This window comes from Nestor notabilis, unplaced genomic scaffold, assembly GCF_000696875.1.
Source record: "Nestor notabilis isolate BGI_N333 unplaced genomic scaffold, ASM69687v1 scaffold21434, whole genome shotgun sequence".
Taxonomy (NCBI): Eukaryota; Metazoa; Chordata; class Aves; order Psittaciformes; family Psittacidae; genus Nestor; species Nestor notabilis.
The window spans coordinates 3,911-24,491 of record NW_009925419.1 but is presented as its reverse complement, the minus strand read 5'-3'; the positions used below and the strand labels follow the sequence as shown (position 1 = coordinate 24,491).

At 36.1% G+C, this 20,581-nt stretch overlaps 1 protein-coding gene across 1 annotated transcript; it reads right to left on the bottom strand.

Moving 5' to 3' along the window:
• Positions 1 to 550: 550 nt before the first annotated feature.
• On the bottom strand, positions 551 to 19,990 carry LOC104404593 (E3 ubiquitin-protein ligase MARCH6-like; the record flags this gene model as incomplete). The annotated part of the gene is made up of 9 exons (XM_010013055.1): positions 19,898 to 19,990; positions 18,943 to 19,016; positions 10,620 to 10,763; positions 7,922 to 7,994; positions 5,766 to 5,934; positions 4,065 to 4,257; positions 3,699 to 3,760; positions 1,684 to 1,716; positions 551 to 602 (listed from the first exon to the last, which is right to left on the bottom strand). Coding segments are annotated over exons 3-9 (712 nt in total), but the record flags the coding sequence as incomplete, so codon positions are not given.
• Between the last annotated feature and the right edge of the window lie 591 nt (positions 19,991 to 20,581).

Below are 20,581 nucleotides of genomic sequence, written 5' to 3'. Positions count from 1 at the left end.
AGCTGTGAGAAGTTTATCTCCAAGGAATTTTCCTAGCACTAACTGTACATGGAATCAGAACACGGAAATATTCCTATCTTGTACTAGGAACATAAAGCCTTTCGAACATTTAAAGCTACAGTTCAGCATCTACGGGAAGGAGAAAGGAAAATAAAGTAAAATACACCACTGATTAGAATTTATTATTTTCTAAAATTTAAATCAGTCTGACTTGAATGAACTAAGGAAAGTTCTTCCATAGTAATTTTTGACACAAAATGGAAATACATTTGACAGCCCTACAGAGTCAGCTACATTCTTACACACCCCATGCTTTGGTTGACATCATTAAGCTTTTGGTAGATTTCCTATTTTAATCCTATTTGCTTAAAGGAACTAAAATGACAAAACTAGAAGCAACGAAGATTTATTATTCATATTCCCAGCTTGTTTGTTGTTCCATTTTTAGATGTCACAACTTCATCTATTCTGAAAGAATAGCCTTAAAATTAACCTGCATTATTGCTACAGAGAAAGATCTTTATAAAACTCAAGAGCAAATGATACTTACCAAACACAAGTATGAACAATGTATTTAAAGATACCACCCAAAAAACATGTTCCTGCAAGGAGCATGGGAGAAGGAGAGAGGAAGACGTCAGTTAGTACCAGTCATTTAAGTACGCGACTTTACTTTTGTATCTAAACTTCTTTCAGCTGCCTATTATTACCAGAAATTGCACATCACTTGTCAGAGCCAAGAAATTTGCTCTAACACAAAGACCAAAACATGCAGGACAGATGATTATGAAAGATTCTGTTCACATTCGTGGACATTTACCTAGATGAGAGCACTTATATTTGCTTTAATACTCCTATGTTTTTAAAGCAAGCTTTTATTCTAAAATCTATATGAATAGTTCCACCCTTAAAAACAATTATACAAAATATATGTGGATAATTGTTTTATAAATGATAAAATGCTCATATATAAAAAAAAATTGATAGTGATATAAATTAAAATAATATTTAAGAAGGGAAAAATTCTAGAGAGGAACAAAGAAACCCAAAATCAAATGAAGTCAAGAAACGTAACTGAAGATTTTAAATTTTAAAATCTAGTATATGGCAGAAATTCACTAGTGGTGTTCTGGTGGTAATAGGGCAAATCACGAAAGTTTGAATGAGGACACTATTTTAACCACAACATAACAAGCAAAACTTGGGGCTAGAACAGATATGTATTTTCAGTGTATCCTTTTTCAAGGGAGTAGATGATCCAAAGCTACCTATGTCTTTTAAGAATCTCTTAAAAGATTTTAAGAATCTTTTAAACTGCAAGAGGATTGATTTAGATTGGATATTAGGAAGAAATTCTTTAATGACTGCGAGGGTGGTGAGGCACTGGAACAGGTTACCCAGAGAAGCTGTGGCTGCCCCATCCCTGGCAATGTTCAAGGTCAGGCTGGGTGAGGCTTTGAGCAACCTGGTCTAGTGGAAGGTGTCCCTGCCTGTGGCAGGGGCTTGGAACTGGATTATCTTTAAGGTCTTTTCCAACCCAAATTGTTCTATGATTCTATTCTGAATATGTATTACATGAAAATAGGGACTTCAAGTAGAATGATGCAATCTTAAAGACTAGTTTTACTTTAAAAAATAAAAAAGCCTTCTATAGAAATTCTTGAAATGCGAGATTTTACTTACTAAAAAAACTAGAGATCCATCAAGTCCAAGCATCTGTGAAGATAAGAACATTGATTTTATTTACTCATCAGAAAAACTAAGCAACATGCATCTAAAATAAGCCTCATGGAAGCCTCTTTCACACCAACTTTTTATGTCCAATACAGGCAGAAGCTTTTTTTTAACTGCTCAACCAACAGAACCAGGACATAAATTCTTAAAGGTATAACCTAAGTTCTCATTCAACACAGTAAACTCAGTTGATCAAAGGCACTGATATGCATGTGGAATATCTTAATACACATGTATTTATATGTGGCAGACCATACATATAATCAATTTATAGGCTATTTCTCTCTAAGACTTCGACAAAGATTTTCTACTTACAAAAGATTTTAGTGATTGAACTGCTAAATACACTTCTAAACAACTCAACATTAAAATAAAAGAGCAACTTTTTTCTTTTTTATTTCCTAATTGTAAAGTATCAGTTTATGTTGCACTGAGAAAATTTAAAGGTTCATATTTTACCTTCAATGTATAAAAGTAACTAGTAACAGGTTAATGTTGCTATACTATGTAATTAAATTTAGAGCAGAATTGGTTTACAGCTAGGGAAGACAGGAACCAAATCCTCCATCACACTGCACAGCTCTTACGGGAAGCACCCACAAAATAGGCAAAAGTAAAGCATCTATTTAAAAAAAAAAAAAATAAAAAAAATCTCCCCTCTACTTCAAGGATTTCTTACTATTTCAATACAGACACTGATTAGTCCATGATTACTGCTGTGAAGTACTAGGTTCAAGGCTATTCTTTTTAACCAGAATTTTGCACTAAGTTGCAAATAATTTACAAAATAAACCAAGATGCAAATATTTTCAAAACCTCAGAAAGCTTGCATGCTGTTTTCACAAGATGAAATGACAGAAAACCCTACCCCACTTCTGATACTAAATGCCAAGCAGATGACTGCCTATGCCAGCAGGTAGGATTAGAAATGGTTATGAGAGTTTGCTGAAGCCGATTTATATTCATGGAGAGGCATCAAAGTGTTTTCAATTAGGAGTACCTCAACATTTCCCAGCACATAAATTGAGTTCGGAAACATAACACTTTCATTTTGACATCTGCAGCAGAATGGTTCAGTAAGTCTGAATTTATGTATGCCCTTTTTCACTAAAAATCTTTCAAAACAAACTAAAGATTTTTCACTAGATACAAAACAAAGATGAAGAACTGTCCCTTGTGATGAAAAATTTATTTCTACTAAACAGCAATCAAGGCAACAACAATATCACAGCCTGGGAACGCAGTGACTAGCTTTGCAGCTGTCTGCCATAGGCACTAGCGACACTGGTAAATCCCATGAAGCCGCTCTATCTACCTTCAGGTAGGTTTTGCTGCATGTGGTGAACTTTGAGCTCAGATGTTGGCTACCTCTAAACCAGCTATAAAAAAATAGTTCTTGAGACACTATATTACTCTATGATTACAGTGTACATGATCCAAATAATCCAAATCACGCTCTAATTACGGAATTTATGATCCATAAACAAAACAGAAGCAATGTTACATTAAAATGCTCTACAGTGTTTTAAGAAATACATTTGTATGTGGCAAATACATAAAATAAATTTCCTTAATGCTTTCATGAATACAAAAACTAAGTATTAAACTGTATGTTAAAATGTTAAACAACATCTATGTGCTTCTAATCTGGCCTAGCATCCTTAATGCAAGCTGCAATTAAACCCAACCAAGTCGAAGACTTCAGAAAAGTCTGTGCTTAAAACACCCCTTGTTTTAAGCTGCTGCTGTGTTTCAAATCAAAGAAATGCCTTTTGGATAGTTAACAAGTAGCATCTGGCTTTTAAATACAATGACTTTTACATCACTAAAGCCTCTTACTGATACTTTTCACATTAGACAATGGTATCCAAATTTCTCCCAAATGGATTTTAACACAGCAACACTATGAATCATTTCAAATATGAATCTTGATTATTCAATTCAAGAAAATGATTCTTACTCACTCGCTCCCAAGTAAGCTCTTCTGCTGCTCGATCCCATTCCAAAGCATTCCAGTTCATGTCATCTGAGGAGACAATGGCCATTTTTGCAGCTGTTAGTCTTACCCAAAATAAGATGTAACCATTCCATGCTATGTTTTAAATAAACAAAAAGACTTAAGTGCATAACATTCAACTCGTAACTGCTGACAGCTTTCCAGCAAGCAAATGTTTCAGCACTCAAAAGAAATATATGAAATTAAAAAAACAAGGCAAATAATCTGAAGTTGGAATTTTCACATCTTCCTTGGATTATGACAGTTCTGTTTTCAATGGTTTCATTTGTATTTACAAAAAACTAGGACATTATTGTTTTGAGTCACCTGTTACCTTGTGCTCCATTGTTTGCATCTGCTGCATCTTCTACTACAGCATCTTCTTCATCTTCATTATCCTCCTCCTCTTCATCTACTTGCTCTTCTTGAATTTCAGGGTTCTCACCTACAACTGCATTCTCAGCAGCTGGATTAGCAGGTTGATCAAGCACAGCGTTTTCAATGCCTCCATTTACAACAGCCTGAGCCTGCAGAAGCAGGATTTAGTATTCAGTTAAACTGATCAACTTCTCTCCACACATTTATTCTGCGTATAGAAAAAAAACTAATAGCATTTTTAAAAATGTTACTAATACCTTTTTTCTTTTTTAAACAAAGCATTAAATTTGGGACCACTAAACCTTTTAAAAGGGGAAGACAAGCATTCAGACTTCTTCACAGAGAGCTGAGATTGGAAAGGGCCTCTAAGGATCATCTAGTCAACCCAACTACTCAAAGCAGGGTCAGCTACAGCAGGTTGGTTGGTGCTGTTTCCAGTTGGCTTCTGACTAGCTCCAGAGATGGAGACTTTACAACCTCCCTGAGCAACCTGTTTCAGCAGTTGATCACAAAAAACCCGAAATAAACCCAAAGAAACCAACTCCCCCAACCCCCCAAACCAGTCTGTATTGTTTTGGTTTGTTGGTTTTGGTTTTGCTTTGGTTTTGTTTGTTTGGGGTTTTTTTGTTTGTTTGTTTGCTTGGGGCTTTTTTGTCTAAATGGAACTTCCTGTGTTGTTTAGTTTGAGCTTACTGCCTACTGTCCTGTCACTCAATACTACCAAGAAGACGCTTGCTCTGTCTTCTTTACACCTTCCCATCAGGCATTTATACACACTAAGAAGGTCCACCCTGGCCCTTTTCACCTCCAGGCTGAGAAGTTCCAGCCCCCTCAGCCTCTCATAGTATGTCAGATGTTCCAGTCCTTCATTTTTTCTGTTGACTCTTCACTGCACACACTCCACTTGTCCATGTCTCTTCTGTACTGGGGGAGCTTAAAATTAAATACAGCACTCTGGATGTGATCTCACCAGTGCTCAATACAGGGGAACTCTCTTGATCTTATGAAACCTATCATTATATTAGAAAGATGGTAATTCAGGGACACCCCAAGTCAGTCATCAAGCTGAGGATCTCCATCACTGTCTTTAAAAAACCTGACATTTATTACAAAAGAAGAAGAAAATTCTAATTATTTCCTCCCTAAGTACGTATTGCTTATACCATCTCTTCTGCTGCCACAAGGGTCCTGTAGGCACTGAAGGAGGGCTGCATGTGTGTGTTGGAGGATGGGAGGAGGGCAGAGAAGCTCCAATTTCAGAAGTTTCAGCAACACCTCCAACTGCTTTGAGAACAGTGAATTGTTACCTCATGAACTACAGAAATACTTATGAAAAAGACAAAATAAAAGCAAGCTGCATCTTCCGTGATTGTGGCTGACAATTCTGCTTTATATGCACAAAATTATCTTAAAAAGTGTAAAGATACAGGCAGAAGAATGTAAACAACATTAAAATTGCTTTACAAAAATACTGTAACATCCATTAAAATTCCATTTTACAGAACTTCAGAAATGTAACAGTGGTATCACTGAGTTTATACAAGAACACGTTTAACTTCTACTAATGTACAAAGGCACCCTGCAGTAAAATAACATTACTGTTGGGTTCTAAGAATGTATTTATTCACAACTTAACTACTGAGTGGTTAAATTTTACCTCATTTTGTTGACCAACACCATTGAGTGGCTGTTGCTGATTTTGTTCCAACCACTGTGGTGCTCCTCCATGGACGATCTGTTCACGCAACCAAACAAGGCTGATGAATGCACACAGAGTGCATGTTACCACAAAACAGCCCTGCAAACAGTCAGCCAGTAAGTTCTCCCTGTTAAAGAAAAAGAAATCCCAAATCAGAACATTAATCACAATTATATTTTGCTAATAAGAGTAAATTTAGTCATTGTTAACTACCACAAATAGAACCTCCCAGTCCAAATCAACAAATAAACTGGTATTTGTGCAAAAAGCTGTATTTATTTATATGACCAGGTAAAGAAAGTACCTAGACGTAATTTTTAATTGATTTTAAGAAATCTGTGCAAAGCAAGTTTCTTTTAGGAAGGCTGTATGTACCTACTTATAAATGGTTTTAATGCCAAGATAAACACTGATTTGGGACAGGTTATATTTCCCTCTGGTTTGGTTTGTGAAATTACTACTGTTTAAACATAAATACTCCTGCAAAACAGGATCTGACTCGATATGCAGAAAAGCTTCAAGAATAGTTCAGGAAAAACAATCGTCAAGAATAGCAAAGGAAACACAATAGTTGCTAAGTAAATGCTACAGTAAAAGATCTGTTTAAATGGCCAGATGCACAGTATCCAGTCCACTGAAACATTTAGCCTGCTGAGTTACCCTAATCAAAAGAATGGAACTGCAGGGTTTGTCTTCCACAGCTCTGTATTTCAGGTAGTGTTTTTCCCCGAATATTATCTCTATACTTTAAAAATCCTCATCTATCAAGTCATACATAACTGTATACATAAAGCAGCAGTAAAATAAAATGCACTTAGCCAACTGAAACTAGGGTTTCATGCAATGCAAAAGGTATTTAAATTGGCTTAATCAACTCTCATCCCCAATTCCAGGCACCCCCCCACCACTTGTTTCCACACTTGCACTACCCCTTGACCACGATGGATTTGCTTAGGAAACTAACTATAGTATGTTCTTTAAAATACGCCACCATAGCACTCTGCCACCCTAGAGAAGTATCAGTCTGGCTCTCAATGCAGCCGCACAAACACTTGTGCTTGCACAGCAGAGTGAATACCACAGGGACAGGACATCAAAAATGAAAAGATGATGCAAGACTATTGTCATTGACTCTATCAAAGAAATATGTGTCAAAGCACAGCTTCACATGCCATTAAAACCTCACATTCAAGTCCTTTGTTTTCTCCCTAGACTGTAAGGTACAAGAATAGGTGCTCTAGGTTCAGTTGTTTCAGATTCTTCTCATAAAAATAAAATCGACACTTACTGGGAGATAACAGGGAAAACACTTATTAATCTCAAGCTAGCATCTCTCTCTAGTAATAAAAATTAATTAAACATAACATCACCTGATGTCTCAAATCAAATAGCCCAAGTGAGATAACTCAGCTGAACAATTCAGGACATTCACTCAAAATTTACTTGATTCTATTCAGTTTCAGTTTCTCATGTTCAAGATAATGAGAAAAGTAAGAACCAGCCTAAAGCTCTGTTGTGTTGGAATTGTTTTAAGTAAAATTGATTTATAAAAAGACAAAGATAGACAATATTCAATAGCATAAGATGACTCAATCGTTCAGAACTAAGTGTCAGCTAGAAGGAAATTTGAGGGAAAAAAATTTAAAAAATCTCTATCACACAAGAGATACTGGATGGATAAAAGTAAAAACATAACAAAGCAAACACAATGTGACATTAATATTATTAGCAATATATATTAATATTCTACTATGTGGCACCTGATTCAAACTGTAGGAAAATAAATTTTTTTTTTTTTTAATTATTAAGTGTAATTTTGCAGCGTAAGTTTTTTTTGCTTCAAATACAAATCTTCCATTACCTAGGGCCCATTTTGTAAACTCAGTTTTCCATCTCCAAAGATCCTGAATAGCAGAATTTCAAAGTAAAATGATTTCTACTGTAATACTTTGGCTACATATCTCGTTTTGCAAAGGGTAATGGGCAGCTGCTTGTGTAAGATGATGGAAGATAATAAGCACAACTGAAAGAAAGAGGCGTGAAGTTCCAAAGCAACCATTTTCACAGCAGTCTGACTGGAAAAGTTATTTGTATCAAACTGTTTAAGTACTTACGTTGATAGAATATCTAATGGCAGTGTCAGTAGTGAGCTCACAGAGCCAGTAAACAAGCACTTGTAGATACGACCTGCATATACGAACAGAAGCATGGTATAAATCAGATTTTGGTTACAGCTGCACTTGCAAAGGACCACAGGTACCCTCTATTCACCTGGTGTCCTAACTAAATTTATTAGTCTGTTTTCCCTCTAGATTTGAATGAAATCATATATAATGCTCTTTGGCAAACAGCCAATACTCCTTTTAGCCATTTTTCTGCTGCTGCTTCTGCTGCTCACATGCACAATTCCATTCATACTTTACTCATGCCAATTTAAATAGTCCTATTACACATCTCCACACTTTTAACTGCTATACAATTACATGAAACACTTATACAACCATTCTCTTCATCTATATATTCTTTTTCTAAATGGCAGCCGGATCACTTAGAAAAATATATGTGTGTCATATATAGGTATGTAAACAGTAATTTCTAAAGTGGGAGATAAAGAAGGCACTTCAGACAACCCAACTTCCACTCTAGCATTTCCTACTGCCTTAATGTACACATAAACTTTACTCAGGGTGTACATCTCTTTCTTACCCCATGTACTGTATAGGTACCATGGGTATTTCACTGTAGGAACCATGAGCTAAAAAGAATTATCACAGAGAATAAACCCACTTTGGATTAAATTGGCCCAATTAATCCTACTCCTCTGAACAGATCATAATTTTGCATAATTGGCTTTTTCATGCACTCATGTAAATACGCTTTGTGTTAACACAACAGCATATCAGAATCTGCTGGGATCAGGCTGAGGATATGCACAGACACATAAATTCCTTTTACTCAACCAGATAAGTCATGTACACAATAAAGAAGTGAAATTACCAAAAAAGAATGTAGAATTTATCCTACAATGGGATAAATGCATGATTAGCAAGTTAATCTGGGAGACAAATTTGTTCAACCATACATCTCATTTGGTATGTTTGACAAGTTTTTTATGCTGCACCTTCTTCTTCCAAATATAATGAGAAGAATATTCCTTATGAAGCCAGTCCCACAAAATTATGTGAGCTATGTGACAGAAACAGGGAAGGCAAAAGATTACATTAAGAAGTATTTAAGTATTACAGAAAATGAAAGATTACATTACAGGCATTTGAAGTAAGAAGGCAAGAACTATACAAAATCAATCCAAGACAGATACTGACACATTTCAGAAGTAAATGGATTTTTCAAGGTTTGTTAGACTGGATGTCTCTATCACGCTGGATATCATTCTGTGCAAATATGTTACCCTTCGCAGTACATTAATTCTTAAAGGAATCCATAAACATGGGTACATGTGCAACGTTAAGAGACAGAAATCCAGACAAAGTAAAAAAAACTCCATAAAACAAAAAGGTCACTCATAAATCAAAATCATAAGTTAGTTGTATTGGTTTGGTAAATGAGTATTAAAACCCAAAAATGACATTTGTAAAACACACACACCACTCCACCCCCCAAAAAAACCAACCACCCACCCAAAAAAAAAACAAACCAAACAAAAAAACCCCAACTCTTAAATAACAATGATGTAGGTGGTGACTTCTGGTAATATTTCAGTGTTACTGAAGAGCCAGCATCAAGTTTTCAGACAGTTATGAAACGTAACTACCTTAATTAATCTACTGATTATGATTTTGCTGTCCTTCAGAAGTTTTAGTAAGAAAAATGCACATTTGCATTTTGAAAGACAATGGTAGGAAACCAAGATTCATCTAAAAACCTAAGAAAGAATTTTCAAATCTTTTTTAGTTCTAATGCAATTTGTGAATCTTGTTTACTTAATGCCTAGAAAAGCTCTTTTTCTTGCACAAGAAGGAAAGGCAGCAGAAACAGGATCACTTTTTCATAGCTGCTGCCAGTATTGTGCTATTCCCAAACTAAGCCAGTGCCAGCTACAAATAAAAGCACAGAACATATTGAGAAACTGTCTAGAGAGATGCATTTACTGGCTCAGTGCTATTTTGTTCATGGGGTATATTACTGTTTGGAAAGATGCATTACCAATCATTTCCTTGACTGAACACTATATCCCTTTTACCTCTTTTCATCTTCTCTATAATTCTTAGCTTGTTGAAACATCACTAGTTCTCTTACTGTTTGTTTTTGAAAAGTAAATTTCAAACTGGATACTACAGTAATTTAAACATGTGTGCTCTTTTTCTACTGAATTCCTTTAGTACTCACAGGCCTTTGAGGTTTTTTTTTAAGAGGAGTTTTATTAATCAATTTATGTATGACTGTAAAGGGATTTTAGGTTTCATACTAAAAAGTAAAAATAAATATTGAACTTTGATTTATAGATAATTAGAAAAAACAGGACAGTTCTTCTATCCTAATATTAATAAATGGTATCAAATAAAAGCTTCCATGAAATAAGATAATTGAAAAGAGGCATTTTATTGGAATAAGAAGTTTAAAAGCCCTTTCATGTATTTTCTTCTCTCTCTTAACACCTTCCTGCATTGCACTATTGGCATAATAGTCAAGTAGCTAGAACTTCCAATCAAAAAACAAGTGAAATAATGTCTTCAAATTTATGATCTATATTTTTTTTTTAATAAACCAACAATGGTCTCACAAAACTCTGCTGCAGGAAGTGGCATATTTTCCTGCCTGTAAGACTTTTCAGTACAAAAAATTAATACTTACATGCAGTAAGAGGTACTACTCCCAACCATGCAAAGGCCACAAGTGTATAGTGAAACCAGTATCGTATTGCTGTGCCAATACTTGTAACCAGTCCAGCAAAGATGTCTTGGATTGGAAGCCGTGAAGGCATATCTGGGGAATAAACTGTGTAGAAAAGGCACTTATGAAACAGTTCTTCCTTTACAGAAGCATTTATATAAAAGTCCTGCCAACTACAAAATGCTTGTATTTGGCAAAAGCTTACTAAAAGAATAAGCACATTTTACAGATTCCCAAGAGATGACCCCAAACGCCAGCAAAAGCTTCACATGACATTTGTTACATTGTGTACTGAGTGGAATAGTAAAATTAATAAACTCCATGCTAGTTTTTGACTTAGATCTAAGTTTTCTTAATAGCTTTATCAACTGTAAACTGATTATCTCAAAATAAGCTCAAGCCTGCAAGAAAAAGCAGATTATAAATTCAGTAGCCCTCCTACTCAGCAGTACCTCAAAGATATCCCCGTCTGTTATTTATAAACTTAGTTCAAGGGAAGAGTACAAGGAACATGAACAATTAGCAGTTTTGCTTACTGACAAACTCTTTGTGTTAGGTAATTTGCTATCCAACAGCACAAAACCAAAATAAAGTGGCAAAATGAGAGCACCTCACAGACAGGAAAATAGAAGGGAACTGATTAAGTATCTACAGACCTTGAAATTTACACAGAATGCCTTTTACTTTCAATAGATATCGATTTCATACCATGCAAGACTTCTTTAAAGGTCATTCCTATTACAGAACACAATGCAAATCTCTCAGCCACTATAGACATTTTCATAATAGTACATTTTCTCAACTTTTAAAATTCAACACCTATATATTACATAAACCTGTCTTTACTCAAAAGCCAAGAAAAAGAGTGACACAGCTTCTTCTTTTGCAAACAATTAGAAAACATTTATCTCTAATGATTTCATTATATTTCTTTAGCTTTTACACACGTACATGGACACCGAGAAGTGGTTACGCACAGTGTCAATCACAGATTTGTAAAAAAACCATAAACTACAGTTAGGAGTTGCACAAAGACACTGCTGCCTGGATGTTTAAGTTGTACAGGAAACAGCTGAGCTTGATGACTTTCACACATTTAATTAATGGACTATTTTCCAAAAAGAAAATAAAAAAAAAAATAATAAAAAAAAAATCACATGCTTGTATCTACATGAGGAAATGCAAGTTTTATAAGAATGACTAGAGAAAAGTTTTCCTTCCCTCTCACGGACAACCCTTTGACTTAAAAGTCTGAGAAATATTGCTTCATACAACCCACTTGCATACCCCCCTTTTCTCTAATGAACATCTCTACTACCTTTACTTACACTCCTAATCAACCTTTTACTCATCTCAGAAAGGAAGCTTCTGTAGGAGAAAAAAACCCTCTTTTCTCTCCAGTGACATTTCCCTTAGTTTCTATATCGTAAAAAAAACCCTCAAGAACATAGAAAAGCAGTATCAACATGGATAAGTAATCAAAGAATGTGGAGAGTTTGGTGCATTTCAACATGTGGATTATATTTGACACAAATTAACAACAAAACAGTAACCATAAGAACAAATAGTAACTTGTTTTAAATTTCAAAGGTTCTCGGTTGCCAGGTATCTGGCAAGGAACTGGAATTCCTAAGAAGAGGACTACGAACATAGCACGAGGGAAGTGTAGCCGAGAAAAAGCAGTAAAAGAAAATCAGGACAGAAATGTGTTTTGACACTATCTACCAACTTACAATTTTCTTATTAGAGAAGCAGATTTAGTATACGATTTGGTAGTATTATAGAAAATGTCAGTTGAAACAAAACTGAACTCAGATACTCAGAGGCTTACGTTTTTCATTTTACAAAAATGCATTTCAGTCAACACTTTGGAACTTTAACAGAGGCTACAAGGAAAACATTAACTTTGCATTAATCATTTATTTGTTATGGAGAAGTTGGGAGGGTTTAAAGATTTTTTTAAAAAATTGCATATTTCAAGAATTACTCAACACTCACACAAGGGATTGTAAAAAAAGAATGCCCATCTTAACTCAGGAAAGTTGAAGTGGTTGTAAATATTAGCACCTTTACACACTCATTTTTCTAAAGGCTTTAGGATTACAATTGAGCATTCAAATAAATGCACAGCATATATACTACTCAAAGACAAGCTACATCCCCCAAATTTTAACAATTTGGTGATTTTTGATGATTTCAGGAGTCGAGAGTAGGGCAGGGGAAGACTGCTGATTTTCCTTTGCCACAGCTTGAAATATATAAAGCTTCTACCTCTAGAAGCTTTATACCGTGATAAAATAAAGCCCTTCTATGTCCTACAACATTTGGTGGATGAAATACAAAAATTCCTAGGACAAGAGGAACCCCCAGTGTGCAAGCACACAGCTAATCCTCCTGCTTGTGTCTGTCGTCTACTGCCATTTTCTCTCCACGTTCCACCTCTTTATCCGCTCACCACTACCACTGTGAAGCCTGAGACTTTGACCCCTGCCACCGCAATATATATCCTTGTCCTGGGTTCAGCTACAGCAGTCATTTTTTCTCCTTCTCAGTAGCTGGTGCAGTGCTGTGGTTTTGACTTTCAGCCTGGGAACAACCCTGATAACACCAATGTTTTTAGTTGTTGCTAAGTAATGTTTACTCTGACCAAGGACTTTCTCAGTCTCATGCTCTGCCAGGGAGGAGAGGAAGACGGGAGGAAGCAGAGACAGGACACCTGACCCAAACTGGCCAAAGGGGTATTCCATACCACAGCACGTCATGCCCAGTATATAAACTGGGGGGAGTTACCCGGAAGGCCCAGATCACTGCTCAGGTCGGGCTGGGTATCGGCTGGCGGGCGGTGAGCGGTTGTGTCCTCTGCCCTTCTTATTTCCCTTATCATTATTATTGGTAGCAGTAGTGGTTTGTATTATACCTTAGTTACTGGACTGCTTTTATCTCAACCCGTGGGAGCTACATTCCTCCGATTTTCCTCTCCATCCCTCCAGGAGCAGGGGGAGCAAGGGGGGCGGGGAGTGAGCGAGCGGCTGCATGGTTCCGAGTTACTGGCTGGGCTTAAACCACAACAATCCTCTTCATTCTCTTTCACACATTTGTTCTCCTCATCCTTCCTTCATCCCTTAATTCCCATTTCAGTAATATTTCCTAATTCAGTTTGAGAAACAAATTTCCTGTATTATTTACCACAGTTTGTCCAAATGAAAGTCTCTCTACTAGAATCCAATTAAAGTAATAGCTTTTTTCTCTTATAGCAAGAAATTCAAACAGATTTTGGCTGAGCATAAGTGAGCTTTCATAGCTTTAGCTGTCCAGGCCACAGACTAGAAAGCTTTTTGGATACTCAGGTCACACCTGCACAGTGTAACAACTATCTTATTTGTGAATACTAGGTTTGGGTGGTTGTTTTCTGGGGGTGGGTTTTTGTTCAACCCAAGTTCCTCCCCATTAAGCCTAACATTTTCATGAACACAAATATTGTTTCTCCAAACCAGACAGCTTAGGACAAAATCCTGCTGTTTCGCTGACACAAATAAGGTAGGAAAACCACAGGGCTGTATTTAGAAATGCTCCTTCTCCTAGAAGAAAATAAGGAAAAATGCAGACAATAATGATACGTAGTCTTCAAGGAAACAGTCTGAAAACCGACTTCAGCTGACAAAAAAATCCAGAACAGGAAAGTGGAAAAAATCTCCCAAAGTGATACCTTTAGTTTATTACAGGAAGCTTTCTCAGCATTCCCATTTCCTCAGAGGCTATTTAGTAAAAACATCGCGCAACTGTACTTCAACAAACACAACGGGGAGCATCTGCTCAACTTGAATGCTCTAACTCGTACCAAGCTTACAAAGAAATAAAACAAACTAACTTTCAATTTAACCTCTCACAACTTCCCTTGCAAGGAGATACAAGAGATATTTAGTCATAGCACAGGCAGTACAGAAAGGAACTCCTACCAGAGCAGTATCTGAGCAATAACAGGGGCTTTTTGAATACCCCTATGTTATATTATGATAATATAACACGTAATGATAATTATAAATTTAGTAAGCATGAAGAGTTTCATATTTCACTTCTGTTGCTTGTATTAAAAAAAAAAAAGAAAAGAAAAGAAAAAAAGCAGCAGCAACACCAGGAGCACTGGCACCTTCTGTGGTTATAAATGCCAGCTGCACAACAGAAAAAAAATGACCAACACAGAGAGAACACCAGTCTCTTTCTAATTCTGAAATTCTCTCGCTCCTCTTTCCTGTCCCACACCGGCAGTACAAGCCCACCTCTGCAATGAATCACCAGCAATGTGCAAATGGTCCCAAAGCAATCTTCCAGGACCTTCCTTGTCTCCTAAGGGCTGAGGACAACAGAGCTGCAAAAAGAAACTAGAAAGACAGCAGCCTTCTGACGTATCAAAACCCCCTACCACTATTTATTATGAAGGCTTAAATTTTTAAAATAGTCTTGGTTTTCTCCACAGCTGCCGCAATGCAACTGCATCCTATTTCAGTTCTCCCTCTTTCCCCATCCACGTCTGCCTATTTATTTGCCTACAACCTAAATGGGTGCATGCCTAGTGTGAAAGAAATTAAAACATCTTTCTTTGATTAGGTAAAACAGTCATTTAGCCTACTTCACAGAATCTCCACACTCAACAGTCCTCTTATCCACAGATTTGCTATTTACTATTACACTTGCAAGCCATTTACATGCCACCTCCATCATCCACGTGCACTGATCATGAAATGAGACTATATAACTCACAAGTAAAAACCATGTGTTTTATAGATGATGGGTTAAATCACTGGTTTGGTAAAAAAGGGGTTGCAAGTTACTCTTTATGTTGGATAAGATGATCTTCAAAAGACCCTTCCAACACAAGCCATTCTATGTTTCTACGTTTTACACTTATGAAACATACACAGACTTGCTGCAGACTGCTAAGGTAAAAGGAGAAAAATGCCACTCCTTCTCATGCAAGCCATGGGTCTAACAAAACATATGACATGACACTCATGTATCTCACCTGAATGTTTACCCTACACCCTGGACCTGGCAGTTGACATGCTGAATTCTGTAGCAGCTATAGGCTACTGTGTTAAAGTTCATCAAAATGAACAGGTAAAAAAATCAGCTCATCATATCCTTCAATAAAATCTTAATTACTTCAAATGACAAGCCCAACAAAATGGGTCACTCAGTATAATTACACAGCTTCCTACAGATAATTTCGTACAAAATTAAAGGGCCAAAAGCTTCGAACTTAATGAAGTCTACAAACAACATGCAATTACTAAGTGGTGTTTTTTGCACAAGTTTCTTAAAAATAAGAATATATAATTCAATAATTTACAATTATGTCAGAGAGATACTCATTTTTTTTTGCCTCAATCTGTGAACCATGAACACTTTCATATTAAGCTGGATATGTTAGTCACATCCGAAAGGTTTTAAGGACAATCAAAAAAAGTATCAAGGCTGATGGGTTAATTTAAAAAAAAACCCAGACAACCACCAGCCATGAGTACTTGATGTGGAGAACCTCAGTATGCCATAGGATAGCTTGGGAGCCCAATCAATCCAAATGATCAAAGGAATAAGCAGTTCCCAATCCAACAAACTTTCATATTAACTGTTACACGGGAACAAAGGTGGCAAATAACAAGAGGAAGAACAGTAACAAAACAGGATTACACCAATACAGTGAGGTCCAAATGAATGCAAGCCTTGAACTAGAAACTCTGCATGCACAAATCAAAAGTTTATTATAAAATAATTTATAAACTGAAGAATATCCTATCCATGTACCCTCCTTCTATTTTACAATCTTTGTATTAACTATGCTTGTGACATCATATTGACCACTTAGGAAGCAGAGAAATGAACCAATCCCAATCTCCAGCCAAAGATCAGGCTAGTCTGCTTCCATATTTGTGTTTTTGAAAATATTTATGTTACTGTTACCTTCTACAGAAAAGAGAAGTTTTGAAAACTATCTTCTCTTGGGAAATACAGCCTTTCACGGGTCAGTGCTTATGAACATTGAGTGTAGCATCAAGAAAAGTGCACCCTAGCACATGACAAAAGAAAGTGCATGTGTAGGGAGGAAAAGAATACAGAGTACTTAGCTCTTTAAAAACTCAGAAAGAAAACATCCAGGTTAAAAAGGAGCAATCACTTTTTAAAATAGCTGTGTTAATCTGTAACTGGAGAACTGCAGAAAATGAATGTTTAAAACATAAAAAATTCAGCTATGAAGTGTGCATTTGAAAATGGAGTCATTTGCCTACATGACTAAACATTTTTAGAGAATGGTGCTATTATTCAGAAGAAAAATCAGTTCCTTTGTACTCCTGCCAAGACGCAAATTGAACCTTCTACTCTCTTTCCTTCCCCTACAAACAGTAACTAACCTTGTAGTTCAGGTGCTAAAGAAGTCACAAGATGTTACAGAACTTAAAGAATACATGACCTAGGAATATTTTACGAATGTTCCATATGCAAAAAGTTATGTCAGCGAAGAAACCTTTTTGACAGGATGACAGCAACAGCCTTAACAAGAAAACCAAGCTAAACTAAAAGAGGAGTTGCTGCTATTACTGCACTACTATTCTCTGCACTACTATTGTGTGTCTGCTGAAGCACAGATTCTAATTATGTACATGTGTTTATGCAACCACATCCTGTGGTGAATTGTATCTGAAAGTGCTTTAAACATGGCATGGTTATAGGCCAGATCCAACTTCTTTCTGGATGACTGACATATACATGAATCCTGCCTCTGCCTTACCATTCTCTCCCCAGCACCAGCGACTCTTCCCCAGCTCCCACACGTAGACCCAGCTTCCAGACTGGACAGCCACATTATAGTCCAAATAAAGAAGGATAAGAGAAACTAAGGAAACCATAACTGCATGAGTATTGGGTGTGAGGGAAACAATGGAAAAAGACACACTGCGTAGAGAGGGCTGAAGGAATCTCTGCTAGATACCTGACATATGCTAACATTGTGTGTAGCCTGGTAGAAAAGGAAAAACAAAAACCAAACCACACTGTGCAATGTGGAAAGCCAAGAAGAAAACATTATCAGCTGAGGGTGCTCAGCCTGGGGAGTGGCCAGTGTGTGACAGGAGGATAAGGAGACCTTTGCTAGAGGCTGAATGTGGAGGAAGTACTCTATTACATAGTGAAGAAAAAGGTTCACTTATTACCAATTTCAAGGCTCCTCTGACAAATGTTAACTTGTTAAAACCACAGTAATTCAATTATGTTTTCTCATACGTCCATAATCTGCAACTACATTACAAGCTGTGCTGGCAGCAGCTGTGTCAGGCAAGGATTAAACTTCTGCAGGAACACTTCTGTTGATAAGGACAGTGAATAAACTTTCTAGTGCAAATAGTAGCACACATATAAAGTGCATTTCAATTAGAACTTCATGTCCTCTTTTTCTTGAGACATGAATTGTGCGGATACTCGTGAGCGTTTTGTTTTTTTTAAATACATGTCTGCACCATGAAGAACTGAGCTTAGCAGTTGTAAAGAACTGACACAAATAAATTTAATGAGAAAAACATGTACACAAGAACCGCTTTACCTGTTCAACAGGCAGTAAGCTGGCAATACTAAATAATAAGCTAGCCCGCCACCAATCCAAATGACCTCATTTATTTCTACTATTATTGGTTAGAATGTAATTAAAAATCTTCTGGGAACAATATACAGTCATTCATCATAAGCTGCCTAACTTATTTAGATGAATCTAACACAACAGGTGATGTAATAGGGGATATTTACTGTATTTTGACTGAAATACAAGTGGAGCAATTATTTGCATTATCTGTCACGATCATTTGAATTGAAACTGATACAAGTCAGGTGGCAGTGTTGCAGATGGCTAGTTCAAAGGTAACTAACAACTCTTTCAAATTCAAATTTTGCTGTGGTTTCACCTTAACAGTCAGATCACCAAACATTCAAATTTATCAATGAAGCTGAAAACATGCCATATGCTATAATGTTAGCAACAAAAGAATGGGACTGAGGCAATCAGAAAAGGTACACTTCTTTTATGGCTCACATAAGATTATGAAAGAACCAGATTATCCATTATTTAAATAATTCACAGCCTGCAATAATATGCGTAAGAGCTGCAATTCAAACAAGAACGTATAAGTTAAAAATGCAAGTTTGGATCCACCATGCTGAGTGAAGAAGTAATCACTTCATACATATTAAGAAAAAAATAACAAAAGAAACTGAAAAAATAAGAGCAGTAAAACATACTTACTTGGTGTGAAAGCAAATCTGTGCTTACATAGTTCACAGTATTCTTTTCTGCTGTGTTTAAGCCATTGAACTAAGCTGCAATAAAAAGTGATCATATTAACACATGCTATTACATCTCACATTTTACCCCTCCATTAAAGGAAAACATGCTAATTCTCTGTTTTCAAACTTAAATCAGGCTATTTGTACTATCAAGCAGGACTTCAATCAGCATGCTTATTAAGTCCATTTAGGCCATCAGGTAAGTTTCACAAAGCTATAAAGATAAGCTGACTATGAGAAATAGCAATTCCTCAATTCCATCACTTATATTATTGATAAAGTACATTCTAAGAGTATGTTATTGAAAAAGCTAATAAAATGAAGCATACATCCCAGCATGGACACCCACAAGTGACACTATTCCTTATAAATACTTTGAGATGACACATATATGCACACAGCTAAGATTTAGAACTCCAGTATTTGCAAAAAAATGGCTATTAAAATACCATCAAAAGGAATGTGTGCTTTAGGCCAGCATTACTGTTTTCACTTTAGCATTTCCTTGATCAAACACACACCTCAAAATGACCCAAAAGTACTAAGGTATTTTTATTTCTTGCTATGAGGTTAGTTTTCTTTTTATTCACAACTACAAGTGGGCAGAAAAAGCCCACTGAGTGCATACTGACTTTTCTGCTTAGCTTTCATAAAGCTGACATATGAGCAGAACTGTAGTCCTAAATACAAACAATTGTCAGTACTTCTTTGTCATATATAATTTCTAAATTCTTTGTGAATTGTAATGAACTATCATGTAAAAAACATCAAACCCCTAACACATTCCTGGCGAAAACTGGACTTTCTTACTAGTTAACCTGAAACTGAGAAAGTATTTGGTTTAGAAACATATGATGTGTTTTATTAAAAAAAAAATAAAATATATATAAAAGCCTCACAAAGACAGAACTCACCATTCCTGATGAATAAATTTAATACTGCCAGTACACACACATGGATGATAAAGTGGTTTCTCAGGTGTTCCTTCAGACCGACAGACTCTGCATATATCTGCTGACAAGGACATAAAGCTTATTACACTACTGCTTAAAGAACTCAAATTTACAAGACAAATTATACAGATAAATTCTAGAAGCTTCACCATGTAGCAAAATCAAACTAGAATACATTGAAAGAGTATGAAAGACAGATTTCATCTGAGGCAAGACATGAAGACTAACAGATAACCAAAAAAAGCAAGCAGAATGCTATCTGCCTGATTGTGTTATTAAAAAAAAACAACAACAAACCAAACAAACAAACCCCCGAAATATTGTATTTTGAAGATTTCTGGGAAATCAATACAGTAAAACTACATACAGAGGTGCTCTTTGCCTAAAAAAGTTATCACTAAAACAACATATACACTGTTATGGATAATCTTCCTGCAAGTGGAGACTTGAAAATGGAAAAAAATTCAGTTGCGTTTTGAACAACTTAAATGGAGACTGAGCAGAAGAGATTTGCCAAGATCTAATAATGACTTAGACATGCTACCTGCTACTCTTGAATCTAACATGGATGGTCCTTGGTGCTCCTCATTAAAGGAAAAAAATAATCCATCAAAATAAACAGAAATAGGTACTCTCTATTAGGTG